This window comes from Peromyscus eremicus, chromosome 6 (genome assembly GCF_949786415.1).
Source record: "Peromyscus eremicus chromosome 6, PerEre_H2_v1, whole genome shotgun sequence".
Taxonomy (NCBI): Eukaryota; Metazoa; Chordata; class Mammalia; order Rodentia; family Cricetidae; genus Peromyscus; species Peromyscus eremicus.
Window position 1 is genome coordinate 91,425,572 of NC_081421.1, and position 26,996 is coordinate 91,452,567.

Genomic DNA, 26,996 nt, shown 5'->3' on the forward strand with positions numbered 1-26,996 from the left:
AAACCACACTATGTATGTTTGTTTTCCTCTAATTATAACTATTCTTGTTAAACCTCCTCCCACTTGAACACAAAATCTGTAAGATCAGAAACCTTATTCTTCTGTTCACAGTAATACGAAAAAAAAAATGCTCAAAATCAAGAATCTAATTGTGTTTTCTAGTTGGTGAAACTCCCCTGCATAATCTTCACCTCAAGCTGCTGGAAGACTTTATAACATGGGCAGTGACCTGTCATCTTCAACTGCATATTTTGAAACTTTTTCTATATATTACGTATTATCATCTGTAGCTGTCAACTTTTAAAAATACAAAATTTCTATTTTGCTTTTCTGGTGAGACAAGGTCTCATTTGCTGTCCAGACAGTTCCTGAAACTCATGACACTCCTGCCTCAGAATCCCAAGTAGGATTTAGGTGTTCATGACCATGGGGAATTTAAAATTATGTCTGTAGCCTGGTTTCATTTTAACGATCTTTTCTAGCCATAGCGTGCACTGTCCTGGAATTAAGGCTAGTCTGGATTCCTGGGATTACCTACTCAAGTCACCACAGTTGTCCCCCAATCTCATTTCTAAAAGAGTTAAGACTTAAACATTAAGAATTTTAAAATTCAACTACAGTAAAACAGAAGACAGGTTAATAAACCAAGACTCCACATCATTTTCTAAGATCATCTTTTCGCAAACATACTCACAAACAGGAGGTGCATTAAGACTGCTGCTGGAATAACATGACATATTATCTTATAGTAAGTTTTGTTAGTAACTGGAGTCTTTTCTAAAATAATGTTTAAAAGCTATGACAACTATATGAGGCAGGAAGCCATTCACCATCATTATCAAGTACTGTATACTTCACATTAACTACTACACCTACTGTACTTTATACAGTGGGCAGCACAACTGTTTGATAATGCACTGTGTAACATACAATATTACTAGACAGTAGAATTTCTTAGCTACATTATAATCTTATAGGAACATCCTCATGAGATGAGTCCACTGCTGACTGAAACACTAAGTAGTTCTATTTCATATGTTTCTGCCACAAAAAAATGACATGAAGAACTTTAAATAGAGGTGGAATCTTAAGCCATTATTTTTTAAACTGATATTTTTCTAGTTATTCTGCAGGTAGAAACTATCACCAAAAGGATATTTAGGTATGTAACAGTGGAGTCAAAATTTAAAACAGTAATTAAATAATGAGAGACAGGACAGAGAGTGCTAATTCTTATACCTATACCTAAGATCCACGTGTCTACAACTCTTTTCACTGGCACTTCTTTTTAGAAAGGTACTTAATTCCAGCACTGTCTTAATTACTTGAAAGGAGCCTTACTTACTCACAAAACTAACAAGCAGCATTTCCGTCTTTCTAAGCACTGGTTCTAGTAAAGGTTCAGGAAGACACTTTGGAAGCAGCAGGACTCCACAACCCCGAACAAACTAACACACACACACACACACACACACACACACACACACACACACACAAATGAAAGCACAGTACTAGCACATATATTCTGGAAATGATGAGAACAGCCCGATTACTCACTGCTACAACGCTCATTTGCTACTGTCTGCATTTGCAGTTTTCCTTCCCGGTGCTGTTATAAAATATGTAATACAACACGTATAACATAATGTCTCAGAACAGTTGTTTACATTTTTCTGCATGTGTTACAGAATCACAAAAAAGCAAACCATTTGGCAAATGTAATTTCAGGAAATGCTTTTTGAAAACAGAAGACTGACAGAAAGGTACTAAAACAGCCAAGATACTCTTGAAAAAGAAAATGACAAAATGATGGAAAGCTTTTTATATTAATACCTAATACAGAACTAGAAGGACCAAAGCAGTCTGGTATCGACAAAAATATGGAAGTATGAATGAACCACACACACATACACACAGAGAAAATAAATCCAAACAGTATTTCGAATTATTATCTGAAAAAGAACAAATATGATTCAATAGACATTCAGTCTTGGTTGGACTTGGAGAATCTGCTAGCTGAAAAACAACAACGAACTGTCCTGAGCCTCATTCCTCATACAAAAGTAACTCAAAATGGATAATGAAATGAAACTCAACTGAACCGGCTAGGAGGACAACTTTACAATCTAGCACCACAAGGTCGAAACATTACCAACTTTTATCACTTTACTAGCTCAAAGTCACATCCGGGTCTTTTTGTTCTCAAAATTCACAATAAGAGAGATGCTATTTTTTAAAAACCAATTCATAAACTTGGCAAGAATTAGTGCTTATACCCATTCTTTTTTTTTAAACAGGGTTTCTCTGTGTAGTTTTGGTGCCTATCTTGGATCTTGCTCGGTAGACTAGGCTGGTCTCAAACTCACAGAGATCTGCCTGGCCCTGCCTCCCGAGTGCTGGGATTAAAGGCGTGCACCACCACCGCCCGGCACTTATACCCATTCTTAAATTGATGTAAGAACATAACTATTTACAGCAAATGCTGTGTCTAGCAACTGTTATCTTTAGCAAAGAAAGTAAGGAATTATTGCCTGAAGAGGTCTAGAGCTGAGTGATATAGCATATGCCTAATAAGGAGTGAGGTTTTGAGTTTAATCTCTAGTACTGCCTTCAGCCCCAAAAGTAAGTGAAAGGAAAACCAGAACACACTCTATTATACAAGGTAAAAGTCTAGCTTATTAAGGAAAAAAACAAATCTAGTTTTTACTAACTAATGAAAAGAGTATGCGAAAAGAGGGCAATCTTTATAACCTCTCACTCTAATGAAAGACATTACTAGATCATCAGCAGAAAAAAAGAATCAAGGCTTCATGTGACCACGTGAGTCACAATCAATCTCCAGTATAACTAAATCAGTAAACATGGAAGAACCCATGGTACATGTCTTCTTTAGAGATATGTAAGCCCAAATACAGAGAAGAGAGAAACAAATATGATACTACAAGGAAATAATCAGAGTAACGTAAAACTAGAAACTTCTTAAACCTTAATTTAAGGCTTCTTTATCAAGTCAACGAAAGTGAAGTTGGTGCAAAGGAGAGAAAGGACCTCCACGGTAGGAAAAGGAGTTATGAGACAGAAACAACAACCAACACTAGTATCTTTTTCAGGATCCTGTTCTGTACAAAGCTACCCTTAAAAAAACTTTTTTTTTAAATGAAGGGACTGGCAGAGCAATTCAGCCTGAGCTACATAATAAGACTCTGCCTAAAAATACCAAACATAAGTAAATACCCTTTAAAAAATAAAAAAAAAAAAATTAAGGTAGGTTAGATATTTGGTCATATTAAGAAACTGTTGCCTGATATATGTAAACAAATACAGAGACCTACAAGCCAGACAATACGCAGAGTGAGAGACCTCAGAACATTCAGCCATAAAAGGGATGCCTCAATCAAATCCCTCACCACTCAAGGCTCAGGAAACTCAGAAGGTTTGTGGAAAGTGTTAAGAGCCAGAGGGGAAGAAGGATACCAAGGAAGGAAGGCCTTCTAAACTGGAAGGATCAGCACACATAAAACAAGGTAGCATGCACAGCGTCGGCACGAGTCTAAACCAGATGGGGTTCTAGAACTAAAAGTAAATGTGAACACATGCCCTGTACATGCTCCTATCCCTAACCCAGAAGCAATCTCCAATAGGTAACTTCTTGCAAATGAAAATTAGTTTTCTCCAAGGGAGTCTTACTAGGGAAACTACTCATAAGGGTAGCCTTGTGCTCAGCAGTACACAGCCAAAACGAACAACAGTATCTCCAGTTCCTTGTTTTATAATGTCACTTCAAGGCATTTTTTTCTCTTGTTTTTTCTTTTAATTTTCACTTTTATTTTTTACTTTATTTTATTTATTTCTTTTATTATACTACATGTCCTTTGTTATGGTTTTCAGTTTTGTGTTTTTATAGGATTCCTGAGTGAATTCCTGTGTCTATCTCTGTTTTTTGGGTTTTTTTTTTTTGCATGCCTTTTTTTTTTAAGCTCTTTCTGTTTGTTTTGTCCTATGCTGATTTGTTGGTTTTTGTTTTATCTTATATTTTACTTTATTATTATCCCTTAAAAAGCCTGTTTGCTTTCTACTGAGAGACAGAAAGGGAGTGGATCTGGATTGGGGTAGAGGGAACTGGGATAAAGTAAAGGGAGAAGAAAAAATAATCAGGATGTATTATGTGAGAAAAACAAATCTATTCTCAATAAAAAAAAAATTAAAAAAGAAGAACGAAAATCCACTGCCTGTTTGGGTGACAGAGGCATAAAGGAGGCTGAAGAACAAAACATTTTGAGTTTGAGGGCAGTCTGTGCTACATAGTGAGACCCTTGTTTCTATTAAATTAACCAGATAATTCTTGATGTGGTACAGATATATTGTTTCGTTAAGAACATTTTGGGATATTGTGGTGTTAGCGAGATTGACTTGTGATATCAATACTTTCATTTAAAACACAATAGAAAAAAAAAACCCATGGTGATCACTACTGATATGATTACAGAAATGCAGGATTCATTGTAAGACAATGATTGAAATATAAATGCAAATTGTAAAATATTACCATGTGAATGACCCATTCAAAAGCAACAATAGAAAAAGCTGTACTTCAAAGCATATATTAATATATACTAATTTACTATGGGACTGTCTCAATCATTGTAAACTAGTTTGCCATTTTTAAATACTTGGTGTTTATAATTTTTCAGTCATCCGGAGACTTTTAGATGGTAAAGACATGAAACCAGGTGTAATGAAGCAAACCAGTAATTTTGAATTTTGAAATAAGCTTACTTAGTAATTTTAGGATTCGCATAAAGAGAAACAGTAAACCAAGCTTTAAAAATAAAGTAATATTTACCATCAGAATTATGCCAAGGTAAATTATGACATGAATAAAAAATTATAAAAATACTGTGCAATGGTTGTGAAGGACGTCTTTTTATGAGGACATCATAACTACTTAACTTATCATAACTAAGGTATCTTCCAGGAAGAAACCTTAAAACTATCAATAGTCTTAAATGTTTTTAGCAATAGTTCTAGGAATATAGTCTTAGGAAATAATTTAAGGTAACATTTTTAATATACTTTAATGTCTACTTTCAAAGATTCAATGTACTGCAGCATTTAAAAAAAAAAGATTATATATATATATATAGCCATTGTAATAAATTATTAAAATTATTATTTCTACTTAAAAGTTCAAAGTTAAATGGCAATTACACTAAAACACAAAAGGTAAAATGGTTTTAATTTTGTACCAGAAATGTACATAACAGCAGACAGAACAAAATACATGAATGTTATCTTTTATGAGTATCACAGCTTACAGTCTATTACTGGAGTTTTGAAAGTTACATTCACCTACTTTTAAAACCATTTGAGGACAGTTAAAGTCAAAAGCCCACTTACAAATGCAGAACAATTAAAACAAGTAAAGATGACAGAACATGTAAAGCAAGCTTAATTCCTCACATCTAACCAGGAACTCACCTGGCTAATGAGCTCCAGGGATCCTCTCATCTCTTCCCGCCCCTCTCAACTCTAACCCTGCAGTTACAAATGGCCATCATTGTGAAGGCTTCTTACCAAGGTACTTGGGATTCATGCTTAGTACCTCATGCCAACAGAGAAAGCACTTTACCAACTGAGTCAGATCCTCAGTTCATTGTATGAAAGATTTGTGTGTGAAAAAAAACTTTTTTCACCAAAGCCTTAAGATCACCACAAAAAGTTATACGAGTTGTACATTCCACAGAAAATTCCAGATGACTTCAAAATATGCCTCTACTCAGGAGATACACACACACACACACACACACACACACACACACACACAGCTTCTCAGAATCCTATCATGTTATATATAAACGTTTTAATGGAAATCTTTTAGTATTTTACCCTCAATTTTTTTCTTTAAGAAATAGTAAATGATTTTTTAACTTTCTTAGAGACTATAAAATCTTTACACCCTACCTACTTTATCTCGCTATTTATGGTTTCACTAATATACCTGTCAAGTACTCAGAAGAATGCCTAAGACCCACAAGCTTCTCAATTACAGGTCCTTTTTCTTCTTTTGTACAAGTTCTGTCAAATAAAGAGTTAAAAGCAAAAGCTATCATTTATTATGGTCTCAATTTTGACTTTGTCACTAAACTATGAATTAATAAGGCTTTAACCAGACCCACACAGCAAATAAGATTCTGTAAGGAACATTGCCAGCAACCTAAAGCTATCTACTATTCAATCACAATAAGCAGCAATGGTTCTGCTAGAGACACCAAATAACGGGTCAGTTTTTTTGTGGTCATTAGAACTGACTTCAAATAACAATAAATATTAGACTCATTTCACACACATACCAATATTTTACATATTTGCAAGTGGACGTGGTAGTTACATATCTATAGTAAGTATTTTAACATGTTTTTTAAAATGATGGACATAGACTAAAATTTTAAGATCTACTTTCTCAATCTTAGATTCTCTCTAGATAGTAATCCTGAATTAAAGATAGTATTAGTGGGGGAAGAGATGGCTCAGTGGTTAGGAGCACTTGTTGCTCTTGCAGAGGACCTGGGTTCAGCTCTTAGAATTCACATGGGAGCTAACAACTAACTGTCTGTAAACTCCAGTTCCAGAGTATCTGATGCCCTTTACAGACATTGCACACATATGGTATACAAACATACATACAGAAAAAATAATCACACATAAATAAAAAAGGTAATACTACAAATACCAAAATAAAAATCTTCAAAACACACCAAATTCAAGAAAACTATTAAATTCTGACACATAAATCAGTTTGCTTATTCTAACTTACAAATTTTTCTCCAATCTTCAGTCCATCAACTACTAGCTGCTTATCTTTACACTGTATTTTTACATAAGTAACACAAATCCATAACAAAGTCTAAAGAAAGAACAATACACATTTTATGGAAAAATCCTCAATTATAATTTTTCAAGATTTATAATACAATATGCTTTTAAAAACTCCATGTGCCCACATTCTTACTTTACCCATGTTAATACTTTATTGTTTCTGCACACTGCTAAAACAATCAGATCAACCCTAAGAAGTAGGCATAAAGGCCTTAGGCTTAGACAGCAAATCTGAAACATATATATTTTAATAAACTTAACATTCTTTTTCATGCCAGTCTTTCTTAGAGTTGCATGAGGACAAAATGAGGTGATAAAAAGGGGATAAAATGAATACACTTTTAATTATACTTAGCAAGTTAAAGGCTTCCTTGTAACAGAACTCATATAACCTTCTGAACAGACAAAAACAAAACTCATAAAATATGAACATAATTTGTTAAGGTTTAATATATAACATTAATTATACTTACAGCAGTTTAACAGGTACTTTCCCACCGAACAATGGAAGAAAGGTGGTAAAGACAGTAAAAATCATACCTAAAAGGGATGTCTCCTTGGCAAATGCTGCAGCAATAGCTGGGTCTAATGCAGGCTGGCCATCTCCAGATGGAAGATCAGGTCGAGTATAATCCCTACTTTTATCATTGTTGTATTTTACATTCAAATTCACAAGTTTGGAAAAATCAATCCTTAGGGTACAGCAAGCATTATAAATATTTTGACCATCTAGGGCCTGTGAAAGTGAATAAAATGTATCAGCCATTTGCAATTTGATAATTAGCAAAAACAGGAAAAGGATTAAAATTTCATATATCAAGCCATGCTACTTCTAAGTGTGTTAGTTTCTATCATTCACTGCCTTCATTAAGTAGGAAACTCTAAAATATAACATTTCATCATCAATTATTTTTTTTTATTATCATTTATTTATTAGCAATCTCTAATAATAAAATAAAAAACTGCTTAAAAAAAAACTGGTAATAGTCACACAGTCAGCCCTAATAGTATTTACTCATTTGAACAATATATTATACACACATTTCATTCAGGATGACATTAATATGAACTGATACAATTACAACCAAATGCCACACTTTACGAAGTTGCCTCATACCAAATAAATGCAGCCCCAAGATTTGTAACAATTCCCATGAAATAAAGTAAAAATAAGAACTTCCATAAGATGAACTGTTTGACCTGAATTAGAATATCTTGATGAAACTAGAAAAGCCAATGTCATTACAGGAAATTCTGGAATAAAAAGAGCATCATGTCTAGAGTTAAAAGCCTAGACTTAATTATATCACCGCTAAAACCACTATTTAACCCTGAGTATCAGTATAGTAATACAGAAAACAGAAATGATAAGGGCCACCAAGCTTTCTTACAAGTTTATTGCTAGGATTAAATAAAGGATGACACATGAAAGTTTATCATGAATTATTACTATTATTATTATGATTTATTGCTGTTGTATATCAATCAAGTCTAATAAGATGTAATATAGAAACAAACTATAAATGGGAACAGTGAGTTAATTTCATTAAAAGAATGAAAATGTCTTATTAATGGAAAAAGTAAACTTCTATAGTTGGTGAGGTGTATAAAGTATATAAAGTTTGGAATTCATTCGAAACATTAAAATATTCTCACTCTCTGGAAAATAATCCTTTCTCCTCAATCTACAAAAATTTTACGACTACTGATCTGAAAAGCAGCAAAAAATTCATCATCAGAAGTTCACAGGGCTGGTGAAAACTAACTTAAAGGTATTTCATACACATTATGACAAATTACATTTGGATCAAGCAAATCAATCACATAAAATAGTCTATACCACATAAAAGTAGACACCAAATATATCAACTTTATCAACAATTGAATGTAAAATAATCCAACATCCTCCTGTGGAGGCAAATAACACATTAAAAATAGGTATTCGTTTACAGTAAAGGCATTACTGTAGGGAGAATGTGAGCCAGGTGACAGAATTTGTGATTTCTATGCAGTCTGAATGGCATTGTTAATATCAGTGTTGCAAATGTCTACTAGTAGATGAGTAGCCAAATTTTACTCTTAGGTAAACATTTAAATATTATCAGAGAGCACTGTAACTATTTGATTATTATTAAAGAGAAAATGTCAAGAGAAGAGATGGCTTGAATCACCATCCCTAGGTTAATGCTAACAGTACTGACATAAATTACCAAATCTACAAATCTAATGATTTTAGAAGCATTATTTTAAATTAAAGCAATATTAAGGTAGAGTTCTAAATTATCCACAATCAATGTAGCAATTGTTTCAATACCCTGCAGAAACTTTTGATATTCTCAATTTTAATTTTTAGAAAATATCTGTAAGCAGGTGAAAGATACACAGTTACACATAGACTGGTAAGAGCTGAAGAAACACCCAGGCAAAATTTAAATTATAATTGTGGACAACAAAGGAGAGCAAAAAAGGAATCAAAAACTGCCCAAAGTAAAGTGACTATAAGTAAGAGAGGAAGAAAATTCATATTAAAAAAATTATGCAAGCTTCATTTCAAGCTGAATTTACAACCCAAGAAAGAAGTGATACACAAACCCGTCCTGTGGTGCAGCCTTCAGGAATGCAATGATCTGGCTTGAGCAAAGATTACTGGCAGTTAAAGTTCAAGATAATGTGTAGCAAGCAAAGACTTCTCAAATGTTCCTACTTTCAGTAAAAGTTTAGATACTAAGCAAAAATAATCAGGAAAAATTTGCCACAGAAAATTAAAATTTATAGATCAAACACAAGCATCAAAATGAAATTAAAATGTTAAAACAGAATGTACAATAACAACAGTACAATGAAATATGCAGACACTTCCACGTGCACTATTTGTACGTTAAGTTTTAATGAGAGACTGTTGGGCGTAAGAGTTAGCAGGTGCTTTAGGAAGGCTCTAAGTTTACTCCAAGTTCTCTGACTATCTTACTGTCCAGTTGTTACCAAGTGAGGAAAAAAAAGTTACTCATCAAGAATATAAAATAGGGCTTTTAACAGTAATTAAGAAGCTCAAATCAACTATCTGTGACAAAACTCTGCACTAGTAGATTATGTATAATTCTTAAAAACTGATCCATTATGAATGTTTAAGAAAGGTGGAATGCATAATGTTATAAACTGAAAGGAAGTATTAAGCAAGTTTAAGCAAACTGCCCACAAAGTATGATCACATTAGGTCTATCAAAACATCTACATAAAACAGTAAGTTCTTTGTAAGAAGGACTGAGGGACATGATCTTAGTGCTACAACCATCTCAGTTTTACTGTTGCTGTCTTAATAAAAGCTGAAATGTAACCCACAGTATGAAAAGATTCTAAAAGACACAGCACCATTATCTAGTATCTATAAGGAAGACATGTTCATGAGAAGCTATTTCTAAGAAAAACGAAAGGACAGTTGTTACTCATGCCCTGGTGTCATAACTTAGATGCAAAAAAAACCACCTTTAAAGGCCCAAGTAAAAAGGAGATTCTATCATATATCTTGCTATTTAAATGGGTATTTACATGCATCAATTAGTTTTACTCACTCCAGTTTTAAAACTGTTCTCAGGAAGCCAATGGAAAGAGTTATCGTTGCTTTCCCAGTACACTACATGAGTTTCCTTACAAAATTATGAAGACCATTTACTTTATGATAACTAGGATTGTTGTTATGGCTTCAGTTTATCACCTTAAATGTCAATGCTCAATAAATACAGCAAAGAACAAAGTGGACACAGTATCCACTCATACTAACAGAAAAACAGTCCTCTAAGAAATAATTATGAAGCTGGGCAGTGGTGGGCACACCTTTAATCCCAGCACTTGGGAGGCAGAGGCAGGCGGATCTCTGTGAGTTCGAGGTCAGCCTGGGCTACCAAGTGAGCTCTAGGACAGGCGCCAAAACTACAGAGAAACCCTGTCTTGATAAACAAAAAAAAAAAAAAAAAAAAAAAAGAAAAGAAGTAATTATGAAGAGCTAATCTAATTAAAAGTACAATATGGGAAGAGTTCTCCACGAAGAAATTTCTAAGCTGCAATTTGGTTAAAACGAAAGAAAACCAGCTGAAGTTGTGTAAAAGATGAAAAGAAGTATTAGCAAACGGAATAGCAAATGTAAAGCCTCCAAGATCAGAGAATGCACACCTGCACAGTATTTAAAAAGTAGATGAAAAAGGAGGAAACGAGACTTTAAGAGGCCATTTAATCTCCTAAACCATGCTAATGACTACAGGCTTTATCCTAAGGACAAAAGGTAGTCACTGAAGGACATTAGGAGTGTAAGTAATCTGACTAAGTTGATATCATCATATAGTCTGTGAAAAACTACTGGGAACGGCATACGATCTTGAACTGGTGGGTTTCAGCAGAAAACCACTGACACTGAAGTAGAGATTTGCAAGAGGATGATGTCTTGATGGCTTAGACCAGACCAATGCTACTCTCACTTTTGGTCAGGTCATTCTGCGTAAAATGAATTTGTGTCAAAAGTTCTGTCAGTATCAAATGGACATGCTATTCTCTATCTTCTAAGTATTTTTTTATGTCACCTAAGTATTTTACTGTCACTTATGGATTAAAGAAGCTTCTTTTGGCAGTAAGGAGTAGTTACTGCACACACAAGTGCTCAGCATTAAATAACAAAACTGTATCATTCTCTCCAAGGCTCAGGGACCATCACAAGATATAAGAGCCAGTGGAAGGGGTGGAGTGTTATGAAAACTGTCTTCAGGGCATGACATGGCCTTGCATTATTGAGCACTCAGCATCTGCAATTATTTGCACAAGATCTGTATGAGACTGAACCTGCCAATATTCTATTAAAGAGAAAGGAGAATCTACAGGCACTTATGATTACTAAGAAAAGACATTTTCTTCAGTAGTGTAGGTACTGAAGTTGCCCCCGGTGGTGGTTTGAGTGAGAAGGGCCCTCAGAGGTTCCTGTTTTGTTTCAAAGACACATGCCATCCCCAGTTAACTCTCTCTGCTTTGTGCTCCAGCACCATGCTTGCCTTCCTTGCTGCATGCTCCCTGCCAGGATGGTCACGGACTACTCTAATTCTCTGGAACTAGAAGTTTCAGTAAAGTCTTCTACAAGTTGCCCTGGTCATGGTGTCTGTTCACAAACTAGAAAAGAAATTAAGGCCCTTGTTCCTGTAAATAACCCTTCACACACACTCCTGTAAGTGACCATAATGATATTCACACATGGGATATACATGCTCGCAAATGCATGGACGCACACAAGATTGACATGAAGTAGAAAGGGGACTAGTATGGAAGAGGAAAGGGATAAACAGGAATGGTAGAGGAACAAGAAAGGGTAGGTAATAAGAATGAGTGAGTATGATTAAAATACATTATATACAGGTATGAAAATGCTGTAATGAAGGCTGTATGTATAATTAAAACCAGAGAGAAAATATACACCTTTACTTGTTTTTAAACACACAAAACATTCTATCTACATCAGCACTAAATAAACTATAGCTACAAATAAGTGATTTTGCACATTAGTGTAAGTTAAAAAAAAAACAGAAAAAAGGATTTTGAGCTACGCCTGTTTAAACTAGGATGGAAACAGTTGAAGGACACAAGAATTCAGGAATCAGACTGAGTATCTGGAAATAGGATGGCAGAAAAGAATAATAACTCCAAGTTTTCTGGCTTGTTAATGAGAACAATGCTGGCATCTTGTGCGATGAGACACAGGGAATACAAGGAACCAGAAGTTGCACTGAACATTCTAAGTTTGAAAGTGTACAATGATTGGCTAGATTCCTAGTCTGGGTCTTAAAGTTCTGAGCTACAGAAGTTAATGTAAGCATTAATATAACTAAGCTGTGTGAGCAGAAGTCTGCCAAACATAAGTGGGGTGTGGGAAGGGGAAAAGAGCAGGAAAGGTAGGAGAAATCTAGGTAAAAAGTGTCAGAGACCAGAGGGAAAAACCGAAAAACTAAGGAAAGTGGGTTTCACAGTGTACAGTATTACCTAAAGGTTAAGGAAGACAAAGACTGAAAACTACTACTGAAAATGAACCACTCTAATGACCACTGCTAACAGGTGAAGGGTAGTTTGGGTAAACAGGGATGAAACCAAATTACAGTAGACAAGAGAAATCAAGAGGATAGAAAAGATACAAGCAGCAAACAGAAGTCTGATTTTCTTTTCTTAAGAAAGTCTGATTACAAAGGAAAACAGGAAGAAAGGATGGTGGATGGAGAGACATATAGAGCAGTAGAATCATCAAGATCTGAAGTCAATTCACTAGAACCAAACACACTTGAAATCCTGGTGATTAAGCAGTTCAAATGAAAACATAAAAGTCAAAGTAGGTAAGACAATTATGGCATTATTACTAATACAGTCTGAGGTAGCAAAGAATGAGATCTATGGATCTGTTCTTTACTGATTTTAGATAAGTGCTGAAATATGCCTTGTATTAGAAAGACAGGTGTAAGTATCAGATTTTGCTAGAAACTACTAGAATAGTCATCTGACATTTTAAAAACCCGTAACACACGAGAGTGAGGAGAGGCACAGTAAAGTGTAAATTCTGATACTGTGTAAAACAGAGTACTACTGACTAAAAGGATGTGAAAAGATTTCCCCATGAATGACTACTTTCTGATCACACCAACAAAATGTAAAGCATTTTCAACTGTCAGATGACGTGATAGTATGTAATATTCTCTAGGTACACCATTGAAGGCATGAAGAATGCAGATTGCTAGAATCATCAAAAGGTTTCCCATGTTGTTTATACGGCAAGAAAATAGGGCAAGTTAGTGTGGAAAGTGAATATCCTTTTCCTTCTCTAATAGGTTCAGCTACCAGAATGCATACTTAAGAAAGTATATTACCCAGCTGGGCAGTTGTGGCTCACGCCTTTAATCCTAGCACATGAGAGGCAGAGGAAGGTGGATCTCTGTGAGTTTGAGATGAGCCTGGTCTACAGACTAAGTTCTAGGACAGCCAGGACTATACAGAGAAACCTTGTCTCAAAAAAAAAAAAAAAGTGTATTACTCTTAAAATTTTCACTTTAGACTTCTATCTTCTTTAGTGAAAACTTTAGTGAGCATATGTAAATAATCACAAATGTATATGGCTGGATGCTTAACTGCACAAAAGTATATATATAACAATTGTGGTTCTTTACCATGATATTAAATGTTAACTATAGATTACTTCAGACAAGATACACAGAACACGTATTTTCTCTGTAACAAATGTAGCATAAATTCTAATCAAACTCCAGTTCATCGATCCTTTGTCAATATTTTCCTCTGGATTAGGCAGATTAAGAGACACACACAGACACAAACAAACAAATATATAATACACATCAAGAAAATGTATACCACTTACAAATACATTTGACATTGTAGAAAAATGCCATCAAAAGCACAGTTTCTAGTCACTCCAATAGTATAATTTCATACCACATCAATTTTTGGTAATAAATATAAAAATTTTCCAGCAGGTGGTGGCGGCACACGCCTTTAGTCCCAGCACTTGGGAGGCAGAAGTAGGCCAGCCTGGGCTACAAGAGTGAGTTCCAAGAAAGGCTACACAGAGAAATCCCGTCTCGAAAAATGGAAAAAACAAAAAACAAAAAAACAAAACTTTCCAAAGTTGGGAAGCAAGGCATGTGAAGAATAATTATTTTGGATAAGAAAATTTTAATAGTTAACTGGTATCTGAAAAGCATAGTGAAATAAGATTATATAACCTGAGAACAAGTAGGTTAAGACTAAAAACCTGAAAAGCTGAAAAGTACTATACCTCTTTAAATCTTAACACTGTTTTATACTAGAGTGAGAAGATGCTGTATTACAACTAAGCCATTATTACTAAGGTAGCCTTTTTGCTGCTATCTGAAGTATTTTTTACTGGCCAAATCTGATATAGTAGGTGAAAGGAAATGAAAACAAAAAACTAGCGCAACTTTTACATGGGTAATCTTGATCTGAAGGAATCAGTGTAGTAGAGAACATGATCAATATGAAAATAAAAGAATAAAAAGTAAAAAAAAATTAGGTTGAGACTAGATAAAGAGCTGACTTAACAGTTTTGTAACACTAAAGTCAATATGGATTTTTAAACGTTTAAAAATTAAATGAGATAATAAGCCAAAAGAAGTTAAACAGTAAAAACAATTGAATAAATTACACAGAAAGATTTAGGCATTTGGAACAAAAGATTTGTATGTTTCCAACAGCATCACGACAAGTGGTCATTTTACTTCTCTACAGTCTCTTACCTTCCACATCTAAAAATGAAAAAAAAGTGAATGATATGAATAAAACACAGACTAAGAATCTAAAAAAAGTCCTAAGAATTCTTTTAAAACTGTGTAAGATACAATGTTAACTAGAGCTGATCAGAATGTCTGCACTACATCTATATTCAAGTATATGAACCAAACTACCTTGAAAAGCTACTATCAGATCCCTACCAAAAGGTACATAACATGTGCACGCACAACACAATCCCACCGTCTTACCAACATCGTACGAAATTACACAAGTATATAACACAAGCCTATGTTACAGATGACTATAACAGCTATAGTTATTCTTAAAAATCAATTCTAAGTTAAATTAATACTAAAAGTCAAAGAAAAACACATCACTATCCCAAGAGGCTCAAACTTACTAGTTTTGCTTGTTGAGCATTTACTGGATCACCGTACTGGAGCAAAGCCTGAAACTGGTTATTTTTTGTAAATGTGATTATCTTCAATACAGCACCAAACTTAGAAAATATCTGTGAAAACATTTAAATCAAAGCATTATTACCAACCACAGTATTTCTTCAAGCTATAAGCAAGTATGCGAATTACACTACACTTACTTGGTGAAGGACATCAAGTGTTACAGGGTAGTACATATTGTCAATAATTATTCTAAGTACTGGACTCTGGGCTGGAGTCACTGCACTCTCACTGACTGTGGTGCCACTAAGAGGTGTATTTGCTGTCTGGACAGCTGTCACAGCTTGAAGAACTGCTTGAGCACGCTGAAATCGACAGACAAGGAGTTTAGTAGCTCAGCCATTATTTCTACTTACATTTTGTTACATATTATATACTACTATCTCTTTATACTTCAAGCATTATACTATATATGTTTCAACACAGTCACCTAAGCACTTTGGCACCAATGCGGACAGAGATAGGCAATGCCATTTATTTTGGGGAAAAGAAATACACCTGGATAGATATTTACAACCAGAGACCATTTAAAGACAAACTCAGAATTACAAAACTTTAATTCTATTCACACTCTATAAAACAGTACATTGCACAAAGGGACTATTAGTGATCTTTCACAAAAATTATCATTAACCTTATTATATCTAATATGAACTTAGCAAATGGACACTGGGGATTAAAAACAAGTATTTTTTTCATATTAATACTATAAAATTTTCTGATCAGAAATTAATGTAGTCTCCCAGAGGCCAGATCAGATCTAGGGACCCCAGTCTGTACCCCCTCCCCTGGCTTCCATATCCTGGTCTACAACTTTGCAAGAAGACTTAGGCCTTACCAAAGGCCAGGCCAGATCTAGGATCCTATAGCCCCAAAAAACCCAGAGGGGACACCCTACTGTACCCAGAGACAGGCTACTCACCAGAACCCTTGGCCATTTAGGCCAGAAGACCATACAGAAAAGAGAAGCCAAGGAACAAAATACCCATCCAACAAAAACAAACACAGGAATCAACACCTAGACCTAAAATCATCCCAAATCCAGATGCCTAAGTGCCACAATCAATAACAGAAAAGGCAATATGGCAGCACCAGAGCCCACCTATCCTACAACAGCAAGACTTGAACAATCCAATACAGCTGAAGCACAAGAAAATGACTTTATGAAGATGATAGAGGTCCTTAAAGAAGATATGAACAAATCTCTTAAAGAAACTGAGGAAAAAACAAAGCAAAAACTTAAAGAAAGCAGTAAATCCCTAAAAGAAGACAAAGGAAAAAAAAACAACAAACAAACAGATAAAAGAAACTGTTCAAGACCTGAAAATGGAAATAGAAGCAATAAAGGAAACACAAACAGAGGGAATCCTAGAAATGGAAAATCTGGATAAGCGAACAGGAACTACAGATGCAAGTTATCACCAACAGAATACAAGAGATGGAAGAGATAATCTTAAGCACTGAAGACACAACAGAAGAAATAGATTCATCAGCCAAAGAAAATGTTAAATCTAAAAAATTCCTAACACAAAACATCCAGGAAATCTGGGACACTAAGAAAAGACCAACCATGAGAATAATAGGAATAGAAGAAGAAACCCAGCTCAAAATCTAGAGAATACATTTAACAAAATCATAGAAGACTAATTTCTTAACCAAAATAAGGACATGCCTTTAAAGGTACAAGAAGCTTACAGAACACCAAAGAGACCGGATCAGAAAAGAAAATCCCCTTGCCTCGTAACAATCAAAACACTAGACATACAGTACAAAAAAAGAACAACAGCAAAGGAAAAAAGGCAAGTAACATATAAAGGTAGACCTATTGGAATCACACTCAACTTCTCGATGGAGACTCGAATTGATGTCTTACAGACTCTAAGAGACCACAAATGTCAGCGCAGACTACTATATCCAGCAAAACTGTCAATCACCATAGATGGAGAGAACAAGATATTTTATGACAAAGTTAAATTTAAATGGTATCTATCCCACAAACACAGCCCCACAAAAAGTACTAGAAAGAAAACTCCCAACAGGAAGTTAACTACAATCACAAAAACGCCAGCACAATCCAAAGACAGATAGACAGACACACAGACAGAAACACACACACAGACACACAACACACACAAAACCACCACCACCAACAACAAAGTAACAGGAATTAACATCATTGGTCATTAATTAACCTAATTAATTATCAATGAACTCAATTCACCAATAGAAAGACATGAGCTAACAGATTGGGTATGAAAACAGGATCCAACATTTTGCTGCATACAAGAAACACACCTCAACATCAAAGTAAAGAGTAAAGGGTTAGAAAAAGATTTTCTAATCAAATGGACCTAAGAAGCAGGCTGGCATAGGCTATCCTAATATTTAACAAAACAGACTTCCAAACAAAATTAATCAAGAAATGGAGAAGGACATTTCATACTCATCAAAGGAAAAATCCAACAAGATAATGTCTCAATTCTGAACATCTATGCCCCAAATGTAAGGGCACCCACATTTGTAAAAGAAACATTACTAAAGTTTAAATCATACATAGAACCCCACATCATAATAGTGGGAGAATTTAACATCCCATTCTCACCAACAGACAGATCATCCAGACAGAAACTAAACAGAGAAATAACAGAACTAACATAAATTATGACTCAAATGGACCTAACATATATCTACAGACTATTTCACCCAAACACAAAAGAATTATCTTCTCAGCACTGCATGGAACCTTTTCCAAAATTGACCATATACTCGGCTACAAAGCAAGTCTCAACAGATACAAAACAAACAAACAAACAAACAAAAAAACAAAAAAACAACTGAAGTAACTCCCTAACCCCTTCTATCTTATCAGATCACCATGGATTAAAGCTGCATTTTCAACAGAAAGCCTACAAACTCATGAAAACTGAACAACTCTCTACTGAGTTACCACTGGGTCAAGGAAGAAATAAAGAAGTTAAAGACTTCTAGAATTTAGTGAAAATGAATGCACAACATACCCAAATTTATGGGACACAATGAAAGTAGTATTAAGAGGAAAGTTCACAGAACTAAGTGCCTTCATGAAGAATTTGGAGATCCCATATTAGCAATCTAACAGCACACCTGAAAGCTCTAGAACAAAAAGAAACAGACACACCAAAGAGGTATAGACTGCAGGAAATAATCAAACTGAAGGCTGAAATCAATAAAATAGAAACAAAGAAAACAATACAAAGAATCAATGAAACAAAGAGTTGGTTCTTCAAGAAAATCAACAAGATAGACAAACCCTTATCCAAACTAACTAAAAGGCAGAGAAAGAATATTCAAATAAAATCAGAAATGAAAAGGGTAACAACAGACACTGAGGATATCCAGAGAATCATCAGGTCAGACTTCAAATACCTGTCTTCCACAAAATTGGAAAATCTAAAAGAAATGGACAACTTTCTCAATAGATACTACTTACCTAAGTTAATTCAAGATCGGATAAACAATTTAAATAGACCAATAACCCCTAAGGAAATAGAGGCAGTTATTAAACGTCTCCCAACCAAAAAAAGTCTAGGGCCAGATGGTTTATAGTGCAGAATCCTATCATACTTTCAAAGAAGAGCTACTACCAATACTCTTCAAATTATTCCACAAAATAGAAACAGAAGAAACATTGCCAAACTCTTTCTATGAGGCCACAGTCACCCTGATATCCAAACCACACAAAGATCCAACAAAGAATGAGAATTACAGACCAATTTCACTCATGAACACAGATGTAAAAATATTCAATAAAATACTGGCAAACAAAATCCAAGAACACATCAAAAAAATTATCACTATGACCAAGTAGGCTTCATCTCAAAAATGCAGGGATGGTTCAACATACAAAAATCTGCCAATGTAATCCACCATATAAACAAACTGAAAGAAAAACAAACAAACAAAAATACACACATAATCATTTTCTTAATCCTGAAAAAGCTTTTGACAAAACCCAAACACCCTTTCATGATTAAAAAGTCTTAGAGCAATCAAGGATACCAGGGGCATACCTAAACAATAAAGACAATTTACACCAAACCTACAGCCAACATCAAATTAAATGGAGAGAAACTTAAAGTAATTCCACAAAAATCAGGAACAAGACAAGGTTGTCCACTCTCCGTATCTACTCAATATAGTGCTTGAAATTCTAACTGGAGCAACAAGGTAACTAAAGGAGACCAAGGCGTTACAAATTGGAAAGAAAGAAGTCAAAGTGTTATTATTCCCAGATGATATGATAGCACACATGAGCAAACCCAAAAACTCTACCTCTAGCTGATAAACACCTTTAGTCAAGTGACTGGATATAAAATTAACTCAACAAAAGCAGAAGCCCTCCAATATGCAAATGATAAATGGGCTTAGAAAGAAATCAGAGAATCAACACCCTTTAAAATGGCCTCAAATAATATAAAAGATATTGGTGTACCTCTAACCAAGCAAGTGAAATAATGTATGACAAGAAATTCCATTCTTTGAAGAAAGATATTGAAAAAGATATCAGAAGATGGAAAGATCTCACATACTCATGGATCATAGGATTAAATAGTAAAAATGGCCATCTTACCAAAAGCAACCTACCGAATCAAGGCAATCCCCATCAAAATCCCAACACAATTCTTTACAGACCTTGAAAGAACAATACTCAACTTCATATGGAAAAATAAAAATCCTGGATAACTCAAATAATTATGTAAAATAAAAGAACTTCAGGAAGTATCACCATCCATGATTTCAAGTTCTACTACAGAGCTATAGTAACAAAAACCACATGGTATTGGTATAAAAACAGAGAGGCAAATCAATGGATTGAATCAAAGACCAAGATGTAAATCCACGCACCTACAAACTCCTGATTTTTGACAAGAAACCCAAAATTGTACAATGGAAAAAAGAAAGTATCTTTAACAAATGGTTCTGTCTAACTGGATGTCAGCATGCAGAAGCTTGCAAATCGATCCATATCACCCTGTACAAAGCCAAGTCTAAGCTGATCAAAGACCTCACCATAAATCCAGTTACACTGAACCCAAAAGAAAAGAAAAGTGGGAAATAATCTTGAACACATTGGCACAGGAGACAATTTTCTGAACAGAACACCAATAGCACAGGTACTAAGATCAACAATTAATAAATGGGATCTCATAAAACTGAAGTTTCTGTAAGACAAAGGATACCATTAATAGGCCTACAAAAAGGAATAAGATCTTCACCAACCCCATATCTGACAAAGGACTGATTTCCAAAGTATATAAAGAACCCAAGAAACTACGTATCAACAAACCAAATAATCCAATTAAAAAATGAGGTACTAATCTAAAGAGAATTCTCAATCAAAGAATCTCAAATGGCTGAGAAACACTTAAGGAGACCTTCAACATCCTTAGCCATCAGGGAAATACAAATCAAAATGACTGAGATTCCATCTTACACCTGTCAGAATGGTAAAGATCAAAAACAAAAGTGACAGCTCGTGCTGGAGAGGATGTGGAGCAAGGGGAACACTCCTCCACTGATAGTGGGAGTGCAAATTTGTACAGCCACTTTGGAAGTCAGTGTGGTGGTTTCTCAGAAAACTGGGGATCAACCTACCACAAGACCCAGCTATACCACTCTTGGTCACATACTCAGAGGATGTTCAGTCATACCACAAGGACAGTTGCTCAACTATGTTCATAGCAGCTTTAATTGTAATAGCCAGAACCTGAAAACAACCTAGATGTCCCTCAATTGAGAAATGAATAATGAAAATGTGGTACATTTACACAATGGAGTATTACACAGCTGTTAAAAACAAGGACACCAGGAAATTTGAAGGCAAATGGAGGGAACTAGAAAAAAAACATCCTGAGTGAGGTAACCCAGACCAATAAAGATAAACATGGTATGTACTCACTCATAAGTGGATACTAGCTGTAAAATAAAGGCTAACTATGCTACAACCCACAGACCCAGAGAGACTAGGTAACAAGGAGGGTTCTCATGGGGGACACCCAGATCTCCCTGAGAAGGGGAAATAGAAGTGATTTCGTGAGTGGACTGAGGGCAGATGGGGATGATAACATGAGCAGTCATTTTGTGGGGGGGGGGGGAATGAAAGGGGAGAGTACTGAAGGGGACTGCTGGGAGGGGGCACTTTGGGGTCAGATAGAAGCCTGGCACAAGGGAATCTCCTACAAGACTAAATGGAGGACCCTCAGCCTAGATTTCTAGCAATAGCAGATAAATAGCCTGAACTGGCCATCTCCTGTGACCAGATTGGTGCCTGTCCCAACTGTCATCAGAGGAGTCATCCAGCAACTGATGGAGGCAAATGCAGACTCACAGCCAAACATTAGGCAGAGTACAGGAATCCTGTAGAGGAGGAGAAAGGCATGTAGGAGCCAGAGGGTTCAAGGATACCATGGGAAGGCTCATGCAATCAACTAACCTGTGCTCATACGGGCTTGCAGAGGCTGAACAGACAACTAGGGAGCCTCCATGGTCTGACTGAGGCCTCTGCATATATGTTACAATTGTGTAGCTTGGTCTTCTTGTGGGACTGCTAATAGCAATAACAGGGGCTGTCCCCGATTCTTTCGCTGGCTTTTAGGACCCTACTCCTCATACTGGGTTGCCTTGTCCAGCCTTAATACACGGGGAGGTGCTTAGTCTTACTGCAACTTGATATGCCATGTTTTATAGATACTCATGGGAGACCTGCCCTTTTCTGAATGAAGACTGAAGAAGAGGGGGTGGGGAAGGAGGGGAAAAATGGCAGGAAGGGACTTGGAGGGAAGAATGGGGGGAGGCTGTGGCTGATATAAAATAGACGAATTAAAAAATTTAAAATAAAAATAAATTAATATAGTCTCTATTACAATTGTCTAGAAAATTTCCAGATATACTGTGAAGGGATACTTTCAGTGTTTATGGTAGATAATTCACCATCCATACTGCAAAATACACCATTATTTAACTTTCATATTATCTTAATGATCTGACAAATCTTTATTTGCGGATAAATAATATAAATACAACTAAGTGATACAAGAAAAATACAAAAGAATTAATATGCCTATGAGAGTAAAGTAGAAAATCCAGGGTTCACACAGCTCAATACTCAAAAAGTCAAAAACGCACATCTAAATAAACATTGTTTAAATGCTAATTAATAATTTGAACTGTAAATGCATGTATCAATACAAGGAACTCAAATTAAACTCAGTATTTTAAGGCCATAACTACTTGATACTTTAATACTATGGAAAATAAAGAGACCTTAAGAGCATCATTTCCCTATACACATTTATCTACAATGACAGCATTAAATACCACAACTAACATCTGTTACAAATTCAAATGTCTTTTGAAACTAGGAACCATTAGATCACAGCATAAAATTCAGTAAATACAAAAGGTGAAGTTTTCCCTGCAACTCTGTCAGGGAAGTTTCCTTTCCTGCACTAATCTCTCACAATAGACTGTGGCTATCTTTTCAGAAACAAAAATCAATATAAAAACACGTATTAATTCCATGCTTTTTCATGGAATTAATTCCATTAATTATGCTTATTCATCATTAACCATTTCTTTTGGCTTGACAATTATGATCTCTCATAGTAGTAACAAATGACTTTACATTTGTTTTAATACATGAAGCACAGTTAGCTTGACAATCTAGACTTTATGTAACATTTTCAAACTATTACATATATATAGAAAAGGAAGCAAATGCTCTAAGACACCTCAGTAAAATACCACAAATTGAACTTGTCTGAACAAATATCACCTCCCAACAAAAATAATAAATAAATAATAAAAATAAAAACCATTCTACTTTGGTCTGGCTTCTTTCAAGAAACACCATTTTATGATGTATGCTTATGCTCTGCAGATACACAGAGCTTATTCATTCTTTTTGGCCATAAATATTCCACTAAATGGATACATAACAACTTCTTTTACTGCTGCACATCTGGGTCATTTCTAGCTTTGGGCTACTACAATATAATGGTTGCTTCATGAATTTTCTTTGCCTATCTTTTGATTCATGTATATTTTCTCAACCACATAACTAGAAGCAGAAAATATTAAATACAGAACATGCATATGCTCAACTTGAGCTATTTCAGTTTTCAAAAATGACTCTACCTATTTACATTCCAGTCGCCTATATATGAGCATTCAAGCTTCCTTGCATATTAACTCCAACATCTGTTATTAGTTGTTTTGTCTATTTGTTTAGAGATAGGTCTTTACTACATTTTCCAGATTGGCCTTATCAACATCCCATCCATAGGTGAGAGCAAAATGGCAGCAAAAGACTTCAAGCAAGAGAAATCTCATTCAGTTACAGGATTAACTCATTACTTCTGAGACAGAAAAATAGGCAAATAGATGGCCATAAGGAAGGAGACAAACAATAGTTGTTCTGGGCCTTTATCTAACCAAGCACAGAAAGGACATGATGCAGAAGAATAACTTACTGGAAATCAACACAAATAACTGTCATCTAAGCAACGGAAGTAGAAAGGATTAGAGAGAAGTATATAGGTAAGTATAAAAAGTGAATTGATAGGACTCGGTGATTTAATAAATGGTTGCAATAGAATTTATAATTAAACACATATTAACTTGCCTCTCTTATCAAATATCAAAATGCCTATAAGTGAATAAAATGTATCAAATACTAAACAATAGGCTAAGAATGATTTTTATTAAATTCCAAGAACAGAGAAAATGAATGAAAACAGACTAAGGACACAGTGAGCACACAGCAAGATGGGAATTATATATAATTGGGAATTATACTAACGACGACAACAACAACAACAAAAACCAAACAGGTATCAGGGCAGCAACTGGCAGGTTCACAAGACAGGAAGCACCAACACAGATTAATGGGAAGTCTAGATATTGAAAAAGCAACTCAATTCTTGCTTCTGACTCATCACCTCAACACTAAAAACAACAAAATCATCCCTTAAAAGAATCAAAAGACCTAAAAGGCATATTTGTTAGTTCAAAATAAGTCTCTTTGGCAGCGGCGGAGCTACAATGACATCCAATTCCTCATTACTTTAATCTGGGGGAAAATCATGTGAGTCTAACAAAATTCTAATTGTGCATTCTCAACTATGAATAAAAATAAAGAGCAAGAAAGAGAATAAGGACAAGATAAACTAAAAGGTAAAACTGAAGGACAGACCACTTCCAAGAACTGCAATGTTCTTTCTGTGCCAAACTACAATGTAAAAACAGATGACAACAATGAAACCAAACACTAAAGGGCTTTGGAAATTAAAAACTTGACTTAATTTGAACATTCCTTCTGTGTGTAATCAAACAGACTAGACTAAGTGATTTATTCCCTAACCACTTGGAAGTTCATTATTCTAAAGTCCCCCTCTATTTGGAGCTTTAAGTAGCCATCACTACTGAAAATTATGTATCTAGAGACTCCCTATTTTTGTTCCCTTTCTTATATATTTCTTTCTTTTCAATGTTCTAGAACTAAAGACGGAAGGCATAGCCCAGTGATTCAGTGCTCAACTACCATGTTTAAGACCTTGGATTTAATTCATCCAGAGCACTACATAAAATGAATGATAATGTGTTCAGAATCTCAAAAAATAAAATAAATAAAACTGGGATAAATCTCAGTATAATAAAATGCATAGAGAAAGACATGCAGTACATGATCTCACATAGAGAATCTCATATAATCAAAACCATAAAAGTATCAAGAAGACTGACTCCCATGGCCAAAAGGATGCTTAGAGGATGACTTTTGGTCAGGGTAGGTCTGAGTGGTCTATGACAAACTATGAAAACTATAGCTACTTGTATATTTCAAAATATTTTGCCCATTCTCACCATAATGAAATAAAGTATTTCAGGTGGTAGAGAAGTCAATTTATGTCATCTGATTACCCACAAAGAACGAATATAAAAACATCATACTGTACTCTATAAATATGTACATTCATGATTTGCCAATTGATAATTAAACAAGTGCAAAAAAAATCAACAAAAGGCACAGAATAAGTATTTCTTTTAGCATACTTTCTAACTTTTTGATTCAAAGGGAATGAGATCTTTGTTACAAACTAAAACAATAAAAGTATATAGTATGTTAGCCCCCTATCCTTTAGGCAAAAGTTTTACAGCTTATTTCTCGTAAGCTATTAAAAATAATTTCAAGTCACTTTTCACTTACAAGGAATGAAAATTTTTAATGTTAACAAATAGCTAGATACAGCCGTATCTTACTGAAGCAAATATATACAATAAGCTTTAAAAGCACTGTACTAAAGAAAATAAAAGTCCTTAGAACACTATATCAACTTAACATGTTTGGGTTTAAAAGCATTCTTATCTATTTTAACATCAATTTTAAACATCTTCTGTATCATATTTTCGTAAGCCAACATTCATATAGTCCTCATTCTTAGTTTTCTTCAATGAAGTTAACACTTTTTTTTTTCTTTTTGGTATTTTTGAGACAGGGTTTCTCTGTGTAACAGTCCTGGCTGTCCTGGAATGTATTCTGTAGACCAGGCTGGCCTCGAACTCATTGCCTCTGCCTCCCGAGTGCCAGTATTAAAGGCGTGCACCACCACTCCACAGAAATTAAGACATTTTTAAGGAAAAAAATAAAAACAAAAAACTATGACAATGAAAGAACACAAGAGTCCAGAGGTACCGCATTTCATAATGTCAGTTTAAGCAGCAGAATAGTTCAGTTTATACTAACAAGTTCCATCTCATCAAGCCTCTCCAACCTCTCTGGCTCCCCTCCTGCACCTAACTTCTAGCTCCAGCTGTGACTACAGATGATTGCCAGTGTTTGTTCCTTTTGTTGCTTGGTATTAGGAACTTAAACCCAGAGCCTCAAACATGTTCAACTAACCCTTAGCCCTAGTTTCCATATTAAAAACTTTAAAATGTAACAAGAAATAGAAATCTCTGACAAAGTGTTTAAATATAGTAAAACTAATCTAATATTAATTTAGACCAGAAAGTAAGTATCAGAAAGCCACATATTTTTGTAAATAAATACTTAATATATATACATACACTAAAATATTTTAAAGACAACAAGAAAATGCATATAGAAACTATTTTCTATTAATATATACTATTTATGAGATTCTTAAGATGCAATCAGCTATATATTTTATGTACATATACACTCACTTGGTTTAATGTATTATCTGTCTTTAGTTCTTTGTGATTGGAGTACTGGATGTAAATCGGTTGGTTTCGAAGATGAGGTGTCACAGCAGAATAGTAATTAACCATAGTAATAGCTGCTTCCTCTGTTGCCAGTTCCAAAAATGCCTGAAAGTGAGTTTA

The 26,996-nt window shown here is 34.9% G+C and overlaps 1 protein-coding gene across 4 annotated transcripts in view; it reads right to left on the reverse strand.

Moving 5' to 3' along the window:
- Positions 1-26,996, reverse strand: part of Ptbp2 (polypyrimidine tract binding protein 2) — a 64,334-nt gene that overhangs the window by 12,701 nt on the left and 24,637 nt on the right. For all 4 annotated transcript variants that reach the window (XM_059266165.1, XM_059266164.1, XM_059266167.1 and 1 more), the window contains exons 5-8: positions 26,838-26,981; positions 15,755-15,919; positions 15,557-15,667; positions 7,417-7,612 (exon numbers count right to left, since the gene is read on the reverse strand). In XM_059266165.1, the coding sequence (XP_059122148.1) occupies positions 7,417-7,612; positions 15,557-15,667; positions 15,755-15,919; positions 26,838-26,981 (616 nt within the window). The remainder of the gene's footprint in view (positions 1-7,416; positions 7,613-15,556; positions 15,668-15,754; positions 15,920-26,837; positions 26,982-26,996) is intronic.